Source organism: Salvia splendens, chromosome 7 (assembly GCF_004379255.2).
Source record: "Salvia splendens isolate huo1 chromosome 7, SspV2, whole genome shotgun sequence".
Classification (NCBI taxonomy): domain Eukaryota; kingdom Viridiplantae; phylum Streptophyta; class Magnoliopsida; order Lamiales; family Lamiaceae; genus Salvia; species Salvia splendens.
In genome coordinates, this window is record NC_056038.1 from 5,111,522 (window position 1) to 5,123,998 (window position 12,477).

At 39.3% G+C, this 12,477-nt stretch overlaps 3 protein-coding genes across 3 annotated transcripts; all 3 read right to left on the bottom strand.

Moving 5' to 3' along the window:
- Positions 1-6,224: 6,224 nt before the first annotated feature.
- Positions 6,225-6,668, bottom strand: LOC121741737 (receptor-like protein 20). Its single transcript, XM_042134622.1, has one exon. It carries the CDS (start codon positions 6,666-6,668, stop codon positions 6,225-6,227), a length of 444 nt encoding a protein of 147 aa, XP_041990556.1.
- A 37-nt stretch (positions 6,669-6,705) lies between these two features.
- On the bottom strand, positions 6,706-8,733 carry LOC121741739 (receptor like protein 27-like). The gene is made up of 3 exons (XM_042134623.1): positions 8,618-8,733; positions 7,907-8,206; positions 6,706-7,630 (listed from the first exon to the last, which is right to left on the bottom strand). The coding sequence occupies exons 1-3, from the start codon at positions 8,731-8,733 to the stop codon at positions 6,706-6,708; spliced, it is 1,341 nt and encodes a 446-aa protein (XP_041990557.1).
- A 539-nt stretch (positions 8,734-9,272) lies between these two features.
- Positions 9,273-10,977, bottom strand: LOC121741342 (high-affinity nitrate transporter 2.1-like). The gene has a single exon (XM_042134065.1). It carries the CDS (start codon positions 10,948-10,950, stop codon positions 9,367-9,369), a length of 1,584 nt encoding a protein of 527 aa, XP_041989999.1. The 5' UTR covers positions 10,951-10,977; the 3' UTR covers positions 9,273-9,366.
- Positions 10,978-12,477: the final 1,500 nt, after the last annotated feature.

Sequence of the window (12,477 nt, forward strand, 5' to 3'; positions counted from 1 at the left end):
CTTGCGAGCAGCCTCCTGCTTCAGCGCAAAAAGAGTCTGCTTTGCATTCACAGGCCTGTTGCACGTCTTCACGAAGGTTGGCCACTTCGGGTAGATGTCGTCGGCAAGATAGTACCCCATTTTAACCTCCGGTTGTTAGCGATGAAGTTGATGGCCGACGCTTTACCATCCAAAACTTCGGCGAAGAGGTCGGATTGGTGGAGCACGTTTATGTCATTGTTCGATCCGGGGACCCCGAAGTACGCATGCCAGATCCATAGTCGGTAGTCGGCAACGCCTCGAGTATAACGGTGGGGTGGGTGCCTTTGTGGCCGCTAGTGTACGACCCCCTCCACGCCATAGGGCAATTCTTCCATTGCTAGTGCATGCAATCGACGCTGCCAAGCATCTTGGGGAATCCGTGCACTTCTTCGTGAAGGTGGAGCAGAAACTGACAATCTGTCGTGCCTGGCCACCGGAGAAATTCATCGGTGAAGGCTGCCCGGACGCCTTTGCAGAATTGGATCAAGCACATTCTCCCAGTGCTTTCTCCAATGTGGAGGTATTCGTTGAACACATCCGTCGTTTGTCCAGTCGCAAGTTGACGGATTGCTGCAGTACATTTCTGCAGCGTCGTGTGGCTGGGACGGCCGATGGCGTCGAACCTTTATTGGAAGAACTCTTCTCGGACTGCCAATGTATTTGCGATGTGGAGAAATAGCGGTTTCCGCATGCGGAAACGTCGACGGAAGTAGGTATCTCCCTAAACCGGGTTATCCCTGAAGTAGTCGCGGACTAACCTTGCGGCGGCTTCCTCCCGGTTACGATGGATGTAAGTCCGGGAGCGTCTTTGGGGCGGCGCGGCTTCCTCCACCTCTCGGCGTCGATCTTATTCAAGTGATTCTTCCATTATTCGACGCATTTGCTCATATGGATCCATTAGATTGATTAACTTTGGGGGAAGAATAAAAGAGTTGATTTGAGATGAAAATTGGAGTTGAAAGAGAGATGATTTGAGAAGAATAGATGTGTGTTTGTGTGTCAATGAAGATGAAATAGAAGTATTTATAGAGTAAAAAAAATAGGAAAACGGTCGAAAAACGGTAATTTTAATTTTAATTTTTTTATTAAATTCAATTTTTTTAAAAAAAATGATTTATTGTGTCAGCGTGACGAAACTCACTCGCGGGGCAGCGAGTGGGCGTCACGCATGGCGCCGGAGCGCGCCACGTCGCGCGCGCTCGTGGCGAGACGTCTTGCGGGCCGTCTCGGAGAGACGGGTGTCTCGGCGGGCTGGGGACGCGACAGGACGCTGCAACGCGTCCCGCGTGCGTCTCGTCACGGAGGAACGGGCTTCGAGCCACCCGCGTAACGCGTTGCGGGTGGGCTTAGTGTAGTATTAAGGCAAGAGATTGCCAATTGATAAGAGACGAGGTAAAAAATTATAGTCATTGGGGTAAGTTGATAACAGTCAATAGAGATTGGAATCAATATTGGACTCGGTTTTTAAAGTTTGTTTATGATTTAATTTTGTTAAAAATTACACATTATGCATAATTTTTATGTAGATAAGTGAGATGTAATTTCGATTGCTATAACAGCATCATGAATGTTGGAAAAATGAAATGATGAGTATTAATTGATAATTAATATGATGAGATATTTTAAACTTAAAATCCTAAGCGCATTTAGCCATTTAGGATTACTCGAATATAATGAATAGAAGGCTTTAAGGTGAAAACAACACGAGCATGTTGAAAGAAAGAAAAGGAGGTACGAATTTGGTCCATCCCATGCAGGCCACGTGATGTCCACGTGCCCGGTGTCCCCTTTGAAAAAGTCGGAGTTATTAATAACCAAACACGTCATATACTTGTAAAGGGGTGGGCCCACTGTTTCATCATTTTAGGCCTTCACTTTTGTTGTTCATTGCTTAGGGACAAAAGGTGATTCGCTCACCCCAGGCGCCCCCATAACCCGGCCCGACATCGCTATGGAGGGGTTCAAACACGGTACCTCAGCGGCCCATTAGGTGGGAGGAACTTACACTGGTAACCAGCACACAAGGAGCCACCACAGTGGTGAAACTCCCACACTGCGGCTGCCAGCATTCGATCCTGTCTGCTTAGGGACAATCTACCACCCAGGAACCAACTGAGTTAAGCCCGTGCGGGCAATGTTGTTCATTGCTAAAAGACTAAAGAAGGTGATTTAGTGGAACCGTTTTTTGCCTGACCAACGAATTTCCCATTATTAAATTTATCTTTTTTTAAAAGTTCAACATCAAAATATTTGGAAGAAAAAACTTAGCTACTTTTAGTTATCATTACTGATAATTTTGTGATAACATACTTAGTGTTATCTAAACTCCGTTTTAACAACATTTAGTTTGTTTATAAGATCCTACAGTATTCAATTTGAAAGGGTTGAGACTTGAGCGTTCTCAAATATCTCTAACTAATTTCTGTAATACAATACTAAGTATATGCATTAAAAAATGACTGGGCAGAGATCAATAAATAACTTTATACTACATGACATTTGAATATATAAAATATACAATAAATTAATTTGTTGGAGTACGAGTGGGCCAAGGGAATCAATTGATCCAGACTGATCACCATCTACAAATATATACATATACGCACATTCATCACACCTATATATGTCAAGTTATGGTATTTTAATAAAAAGCAACCTTTTGTTGTTAGTTCAAATCTTACAATTTGAAATAAGTAATTAAACAGTTAGAAAACTACATTGACATTCTGAATAATAATACAATAAAAATGATATTGAAAACAATTTTATGTATAATAGAAGTACTAAATTAGAATTATTTCCAAGTACATCCACTATCTTGGTGTGGGACGATCACTATTAATTGATGACCAATAAATCGTTAGGTTTTGATGCACCTACGTTCCATTATTTTTCTCCACACGATATTTCTAATGGAATCATGCTGACTTAAACCCCCCCACAGATTTATTGCGTCATCAATTTTCAGAGAATAAATAAAGTTTTATCAAATCGAGAATGCTACGATAATTAAGTATGGTATCACTCAAAAGTGAATTTACATTTATAGTTTAGCTCAACTTATTTAGGGTGTCCACTATGGGGTGCCCGCGGCTATAGCCACGGGTTGGGGCGAAGGGCGGACGGGCTATAGTGGAGAGGCGCGGGCGGACACCGAAATGCGGGCGGTAGGGGGCGGACGGGCTTCAGCCGACTCCGGGGCGAGGACGCGGCGAAATGGGGGCGGACGCGGCTATAGGCGCGGCGCCTATAGTGGCGGCACCGACCGCCGCGGCTATAGCCGATTTTAAAATTTTTTTTTCATTTCAATTCACCTATAAATACACCCCACTCCATTCATTATTTTCACACCATTCCAACTCTACATCTATAAAAATTTCTCTCACTACAATTTGGGGTCGGAAATGAACAATTTGTGGAGAGACAGCTGGAATGCTCTGATAAATTTTAATTTTAATTTTAATTCTACTTCGTATAGTCATGTTCTTCTAATTACGTATAGCCCGATAAATTTGTTCATAATTACTTGAAACATTATAAAATGAAAGTTGATTATAGAATTTAGGGGCTATTGGAGGTGTCTACTATAGTGGCGGACATAAAATTTTGGGGCTATGGACAATAAAACTGGGGCTATAGATAAAAATTGAGGCGGAGCTATTGGGCGTGTCCACTTTATAGTGGACACTCTTATAGGATCATCATGGCCGGTTAGTCAAAATGCATAATTGTTATAATTGGATATTAATCAATCATGAACATGACTTATATATATCTTGTCAATGTATGAGAATTAGACATTTAATATTGATTAATCATTGTTTTATGACTATCTTTATCTAAATGCATATACATAGAGGGTGTTCGGTTGGCAAGATTAAATCTTATGATTAAATATGTATCATGTTTGGTTCATAAGATTGAACCCTTCAACTTAATCCTAGATGGATAGTCTCATGATAATTAGTCATAGCCTCCCTCCTCCAACTAAAATAATCCCATAACTTAATCTTAGATGGATAGTCTCATGATATTAGTCATGGCAACCGAACGCCACCATAGGATATAATCAATCATGAACTGAAGAATCTAGTCTATGATTATTTAAGAGATAAGACAGATATATATGTACAAGAAAAGATGTAGCCGGCCAACTATTGAAGTTGTGCCATCATAATCCATTTGATTTTTAATTAATTAGGCTGATTAATAAACTATCTCCATCAAAAGGCGTTCCACTTAAAATTAATATCGCGTAGACCGCTACTGTAGTGTGATGATTAAGCATCTAATTATCTTAGTGCGGAATATCATTTAACTATATATCATCATTTTTTTAAAGAATTTTATATCCCCACATTTTATTTCTTTATGCTAGTCTATATATTATTATCTATTTCAATTAAAAATTAGTACGGAGTGCTAAATTTTGGTTTAAGTGTGTGTAGTATGAACTCTTCACGGTTGTTGGAATTAGCAAATTAACTACTCCTATAATTTTATTCATCCTACTAAATAAGTATATATAAAAGCCGGCGTGACATACGGTAGCATCGAAATAAATATATTGAAAAGTCAAAATAGATAAAAGTTTATTAAGAAGGATGCTATTTATTAAAAGGGATAATGTAATTTACAGTGGATTGGTTTGAAAAGTGCAAAGTGTATAGGTTTTAATACGTCGACTCGTCGTGTAGAACTATAAAAAGTATATGGAGAACTATATATAATATAGGAATGGAAGGCTGTTTGTATTTAGTAGCTCATTTATGACGTATTTTTTGCGAAGAACTTGTAGTACTAGTATTAGATTTTTAGTACTACTCCTACTTTTTATGTGATCTGTTTTCATATACATATATGTATAAATTCAAATAATATCGAATTAAAATTGAAAGGATATTTTTTTACAAATTCAAATTGTTATTAGGGAATGGGCCTAGGTAAAGTCCAAAATTCCTAATGGGTTTTCCACATCTAAAATTGGATACGTAATGTGTTATCATTTCGAATAAGAACAAGAAGACTTTTCATTTTGGGGGACTATGATATGATAAAGATAAACGATACTACATGTTATAAAATTAATTTTGGGATATAAGATGATAAATACTAATTTTATTAATATGTTCTTTTAATAAAAGGCTATAGTGAGTAAAATGTATAGAAACCACACTTACCAAATCTCTATATTTCAATAAAATATATTGTCCATTTTTCACTAAGATCAATAAATTTAATCAAATCTGGAATTATAACTTATTTTGTCAATCGTCAATTTTGCTTGGGCTCATATATATGTCACCTACTTTTCAGGCCCAATATGTCGTCTCCGCAACAAAAAACATTCTTTTAATTAATTAAATACAGAAACTTAGAATCAGAGCAAAATAAATGGGATTTTTATCGTAAACGGAAGCGTTGAGATGATCTATCAGAGGATTCCACTTGGTAAGGAGCTTTTAATTGTTGTTTTTATTAATGATTATTAGTTTTTGTTCTTATAGTTGTGATCGCATCCATTTAGAATCTGGTTTTTGGTTAAGAAATAAAGAATTTGATTGTTTATAGTTTGTTTTAATCTGATTTTGGTGAGCAATGGAGTATTGTAAAAGTGATGATATGATGATGATATGCATGCTCTGATTTAAAATTAGCATTAGAATTTGAAAACATAGAATGCAGAGTAGAATATTGAAACAATAAATTTGAAAATAAGAACAAACAACATCAGTAAGCATTTCTATTGTCTCCTCCTAACTTGATTCATGGCTGCTATTCTTCTTCTTTTTTCATTGCTTCTTCTCCTGCTTTGGCGCTCGGATATGTTTGCAAGAACCTCATCTACCTTTCCAAAGTACATTTCTCTCAAACATGGGCAAAACACAAGTACCCGGGACATGATATTCTATTTTATTCACTGATATTCTCTCCGTATATTTATTTAGTTTATTTATGCTTTAGTATTATTTAGTTGTTATGATTTTATTTACGTGGTTAGGATTTGATTTGCTTCCCTAGTTTATAGGATATGTGTGGAGTCTTTTATTATTATCAAGCAGAATGAAGAATTAAATTATTAATCTCGTTCTCTCCTTCGGTTCTCCCTCTTGGGGAAACCGTCAATCTACGTGATTTTCCTCCCTTTGTGCTCTCTTTTCATATAATATATTCAATAGGAATTAATCTCATATTAATTCCTATCATAGCCATATGGTGCTTCCTAACCCCGCAATGTATCCAACCTCAGCAGATATGTAATTCTCCTCCATCTTCGACTTTCCATCTCGCTGCTGGTTTTCATGTTCTCGTGGATCACGGTCACTGCAGCTTATGTCCAGAGGAAAACCGCATAGCCCTGCATTTCCTTCAAATGAATAATATTCAAATGTTGCAAATTGAGGACTATACGGTATCCGTCCCACCAGCTTATTGTAGGACACAATGAAGACTGAAAGGTAATTGATACGTCCAAGCTCCACCGGGATCATCTCTGTTAGTTGGTTCACGGAGAGATCAAGTGCTTCAAGGTCCTCCATGTTCCCCAACGACTTTGCGATTTTTCCGGTGAGGGCATTGTGGGATAAGTTGAGATAAACAAGCGAGCTCAAATCACCTATTTTTTCTGGTATCTCCATGGAAATCATTATCAGAGAAATCAACAGATGTAAACTCTGTCCAAATCTAGGGAAGCTTCAGCTTCGAGCCTTTGATCGTTAGTGTCACCTCGTCTTGGTAGTAGAAGTTTTTCAAATTTAGAAAGTCAAAGTGGAGTTGCTCTCGCCTTGACTGCCTATCGCTGCCTAGCACCATTCGGCTCCAGCTCGAGAATCCCACTTGGTTGAGAGAGCCACTGAAGTAGTTGGATGATATGTCCATAATTTGAAGATCAGGCCAATGTTTGGTGCATGTGATCTCTCCATGGAACTTGTTGGAGCGCAAGACAAGCACGCGCAAGCTAGAGGGAAGCATGCACGGGAATCCACCATCAATGTTGTTGTCTCCAACATTAAACACAGTTAATGAAGTGCAGTATTCCATGGACTTTGGAATTTTCCCTCCTAAGTTGTTACCATTAAAATCCAAAGTTTCTAGGTCACAATTTTCAGAGAATTCATCTGGAATATCACCGCTGATGTTGTTGCTCCTCAGGCTGAACACCCCAAGATTCTCAGTGTTTTGGAGCAGACAAGGATGTATATTACCACTCAAGTTATTAAAAGACAAATCAACAACTTGAAGATACGCAGCTTCGCAGAGGGTGGATGGAATTGTTCCACTCAAACTATTATTCGAAACAGAGAAAAAAATGAGATTGGAAAGGTAGGTTCCAATGTTGGTTGGAATGGCCTTGTCAAACTTGTTGTTTGAGTAATCTATGTACAGAGCTCTTTCTTTAGGCAAGGGCAACTCACCCCCGAGATGATTCGAGTGCAAATCCAGAACTTGAAGAGAATCAGGAATTCTATAAGGCTTCTGTAGATCCACAAAGTGATTACAAGAAAGATTCAATTGCCAAAAATCTCCACTCCCTATCTCCCATATCCAGTTGGGAATTTCGTCTCTGAGTCTGTTGTTTGACAGGTCCAAAAATAGCAAACTAGATTGGCTGCGAAGATCAGGGAAATCGGAAAGGTTGCAAGAAACTAGGCTCAATTGGTAGAGTTGGGGAAATGTAGAAAAAGTTGAGTTGATGTTGTTTGTATCAACAGATAAGTTGTTATGAGAAAGATTAAGAGTTGTAAGATTCTGAAGCCTTCTGATCTCGTCGAGTCGAAAAGTGCCATTGAAGAAGTTGTTAGCGAGCGAGAGAAGCTAAAGGCTAGCCAGTTCAAAGAAAGAGTTGGGAATAGGCCCTTCCAGGCAGTTTCCACTCAAATCTAACTCTTCCAAGTGAGGGAAACTTGAAGAGTGAAACTCATCAATATGGCCACTAAAATTGTTGTTGGAAAGTTTAAGTTGCTGCAGTGAGGGAAGACTAAAAAGAGATGGTGGGATGCTCCCACTGAGTGAATTGTATGCTAAGTTTAGCTTCTTCAGGCATATAAAGCTTGAAATCATAGATAGATCCTCAATGGTACCTGAAAGAGCCTCGTAGTCGAGCTGCAAAGTGATAACACAGCCGGCCTGCAGCGTCGCATTCCACGCCTTGCCACTAGCAGCAATCTTCTTCCATCTGATCCCACTGCACTAGCTTTCTTGAAACAGAAGAATCGAAGGTTAGGTTGTTTTTCAGCTCAAGTAACAATATTTTCTGCTCATCTAGGCAGTGATTGTATGCAAGAGTGAAATTTGTTTTGCTGATAGTAACTAAAGTTAGAGGGATGATGAGAAACTGGGGAAGCAAATAAATTGTCATACTGTAGTTATTATTGATGAGACTATTATGCAAATGAATCTGTGGCTTTATAGAGCCAAATTAAGTAGTTAAAAATGTGATACTATTCTTCTTTAAACTACAAAGTTTCCTAGTAGTTGTCGTGAATTTTCTTTTGGCACTATAGATTCTTCCTATCTTTATCAAAATTTTGATTAGTTACTTTGGAGTGTAGTGGAATATTTTCAAAGTTATATTTATTATGTGGACGTAATTCACACTCCATCTAGACTAGATTGGACACTAAGTCTTTGCTTGATCTTCTTATGCTCCCTCTCATTCTTCAACTTATTAATCACGTCTTGTATTGACTCACCCAAGCTTAAATAGGCCATTGGAAGACTAACATGTACTCCTAACTTGACTTTGAACCCTTCAAATTTGCTACAATATCATATTAGCATTGTTACGATGGAAATGATATTGAGTTGAGTAATAATCTACCTTTATACTACTACTCCATATTTTTGCTGATTGGTGGGTTCCCTGTTATTACCCATAAAGACTGTTCCTGTATCAGCGTTGATTATATAGCGTGCTGTAGAAAACTAGCGAAAGTCGGAATTTGTTGCATATTCATGTCTACTATGTCAAGATTCATTCCTCTGTTTCCATATATATGTGGAGTACTTACTTACAATGGACATAAATACTACTTAAGTTATGAATTTAGTTGTCTGGTTGCTTGCTTGAACTTTAGTTTCCTTTCTCGTTTATTTTGCATTGCATAATCAATATTAATGATCATAAGTTATAGGTTTGGTTTCAAGATACTAGCTAATGCAATACACCGTTTTCCTTGATATTATACATACTCCACATTATTTACAAGAAATATGCAGAGAGTGAAAATGGACTTAGAGAGAGCTGGGAATTGGAAAAATTGGATACATAAATAGTATATTGATGAATGGAATGGTTGATCATTCATAGGGAAAAAGACAATGAAAAAGCAGGTTGAGAGTTGATCAAACATAGTTGGGAGTAGCGTTAGGTGGGGTGGGGGCGGAGGCGATGCGGTTGCCGCGCTCGGATCGGCTGTTCTCAGCGAACTTGAGGCTGTTGTGGTGCATTCCGTTCTGCACCTCGTCCTCGGTATACTCGGCGGTGTAGTAGTGCTCTTCGGAGGCCTTCTTGGAGGGAGGAAGGAACATACTTCCCCACTGCGGGAAATGAACTAACATGACCGGCAGAGTGCAGCATATTATCATTATCCCCATATACTCCAATCCCTCCTCTGTCGAGTATTTTGAAGTCGAGAAAAACAGCAGCTGTGTCAATCCCGATCCGAAGTTTCCTCCGGCCCCAGTGAGTCCCGATATGATTCCGAGCGATCTCCTAGAGACGAACGGGATGACTCCAAAGGTGGCTCCGCAGGCTGCCTGCGCTCCAATGGAGAAGATGATCATAAAGGCGACAGCGAGAGGAAGAGAATCCGCCCTTCCCAACAGAAGGCAGAAGACGCCACCGAGCGTCTGGAGGATCCAAAGCGTCCACAATCTGCCCCTCATCCCGAAATATCTGGCTGAGTAATCAGAAGCAAAACCACCGAAGGGGCGAGCGAGGAGGTTGGCCATCCCGAATGTGGCAGCGATGATTCCAGCGAGATGGAGCTTTAGATCGAATCTGTCGTAGAAGTATTCAGCAATGACGTTGTCGGTGGAGAGCTCGACTCCCATGGAGTAGCCGTAGAGGAGGACGAAGATCCATGTTCGGTAGTTGGTGACGGCGTACCACAAGACCTTTCCAAATTGGTCCTTTGCAACATCTCCTTTCTTCTGAAGAGCGCTGAGGTTTCCATCAGGTAAGTCTTGGCCTAATGTCATCACCAGAATCCCCATTATGATATGAAGCCATCCCGGAATGAAAAAGGCGATTCTCCACGCGGTGAAGGGAGTCGATCCCGTCTTCTTGATGATGTCGTACAGCACCGGCATGATCAGCTGAGTGGCACCGCCGCCCATGTTCCCCCATCCGGCCGCGGTCCCGTTGACTGTGCCGATGATCTTGCTGTTGAACATGGTGCTCATCCAGTACTGGCACGACACGAACGTCGCCAGCGAGAACCCGATCATGAACCGCACTGCCACGTACCCTCCCGCCGACGACACGAGCGACATGCAGAATACGGTCGGGGCTGACAGCATCACCAGGAACGCGCAACCGTAGCGCGGCCCCAGGAGATCACAAACTGCTCCCATCACCAGCCTCGAGAATATACTCCCCGACACAGACGCCACTCCCGCGTTCCCGATGTCGCTCTTTGTCAGGTTAAGATTGTCGCGGATGATCGGCACCAGAGGCGCCGCTGCAAACGTGGAAACAAAACAAGTGAAGAAGGAAATCCACGAGAGGTGGAAGGTTCTCATGTGAGGGTTTGCAAAGGAAAACAGCTTAAATTTTTTCGCCTTGTGCTCCGAGTCCACCGGAAGGTCGAACTTCGCGGTAGTGTCAGTCGGAACAATCGGGGATGCCACCGAGAAGGCATGCACCGGCTCCCTGCCGGTAACTCCATGCATGGAGCTGCCTGGAGACCCTTCCATGCCTGCCATTTTTCACTTGCGAATTGACTTAATTTGATGGAAATAGGTTAATTGATATATAGATTGAAACAAAAAAGAGTTGACATTGAGATAGATTAACCACTGGAGATTCAAACAGGCAACAGATGTGTAAAAGAAAGATGCATTTCGCCGCATCGGACCCCATCGCATATACCAAAGGAGTACTTGGTCAGATATTTATGAATTAAATATCCTATAATTTAGGGTTAACAGCAATTACAGTATAAGATAGCCAGAAGGTGCAGACTGTCAACAAGCTGTTCGGCCTCATGGACTCACGAAGTAATGTGTGTCAAATGTGATACTTATTTCAAATTGGAGTTTTAAATTTCATTTATATACGTATTCACTTTGCACTCGCACACAAGACTTACCTGAATTATATAATTAATGAAGTACTATACACTTTGAAATTAACTGATTCTTTTATACGATGCTGAAGCTTTTTTTCTATATTTATTTCCAGCATAAATATTAGGAGTACTACTACATGATCCTTTCATATTAATTTCATCTTATTTTTCTAGCTAATTGATGAATTACATATTCTATCAATTTTATTCATCTTTTTTGTCTTCTTTATTATTTCATTTAATTTTTTCATGTATATGAACTGATGCAAGTTTTTTCCTTTTCTTAGTTATTTCAACTATTACACAGCACTTGTTGATTTACAAGTATGATGAATGAATAGGTCAATCGATGTTTATATATATACTTTAAGAGATGACATGACGGATCATTATCTTGAAGAAGAATAGGGTTCCAAAATTTGAGATACATGCAAATCATCCTGGAAAATAACACACAATCATGAAAAGTAAATAAAGCTGAAATTGGTTACTCTATTCGTTCCTCCGAGACTATGTCTGTGTCCAATGCAAAGTTAAAGATTTTCACTATATCTGATTTTCGGATACTAAACACAAGGAAAACATATCTAAGTATTTATATAACCCACCCATTAATTAAGATTCTACTTCAGCCAGAAAACGTGGGATTACCAGAATCAGCTTGCTCTGGTATTCAGTCCTATTCCATATTCCACACCTCAACAAAATTTGTATTGAAAAGTTTTATAATTCTGATATACTTATAATCAAATTATTTAAGGTAATATAAGTTTTGGTGATTCACTAGTTCTATTGTAACACATTAAGGTGCATATTTCATTCATCATATTCTTAATTTAACTAGAGAGAGGGGTTAAGAATTTTACAAAAACATGATATAATTACCTTGTCAATTCTACATGGCCATTTATAATAATGCAAGAATGTCGTAATTTGATGACGCTTAACTTATAATAATAATAATAATCAATAATAAACAGCTAAAAGTCTGCATCCCTTAATACACATTATTGTGTTAATGATTAAAGTCAACTGATTGTTAAGCATAATCTATTATTGTTATACATAACAAGTTGTCGTGTAGATGCAGACACAATATAGTCAACTGAGTGTTTTATTTCCCACTTAACCCTTCACAGTCTCTTAGAGTTCTTTAAAACAA

What these genes read in the sequence shown, in the direction of transcription:
- LOC121741737 (XM_042134622.1), bottom strand. Translation starts at nt 6,668, where the DNA reads ATGATTTCCATGGAGATACCAGAAAAAATAGGTGATTTGAGCTCGCTT.
- LOC121741739 (XM_042134623.1), bottom strand. Translation starts at nt 8,733, where the DNA reads ATGGCCTATTTAAGCTTGGGTGAGTCAATACAAGACGTGATTAATAAG. An exon ending in CAATCTAGTCTAGATGGAGT is followed by an intron (nt 8,207 to 8,617) that starts GTGAATTACGTC and finishes AAGCTAGTGCAG; the next exon opens with TGGGATCAGATGGAAGAAGA. An exon ending in AGTTTCCCTCACTTGGAAGA is followed by an intron (nt 7,631 to 7,906) that starts GTTAGATTTGAG and finishes TGATCTTCGCAG; the next exon opens with CCAATCTAGTTTGCTATTTT.
- LOC121741342 (XM_042134065.1), bottom strand. Translation starts at nt 10,950, where the DNA reads ATGGCAGGCATGGAAGGGTCTCCAGGCAGCTCCATGCATGGAGTTACC.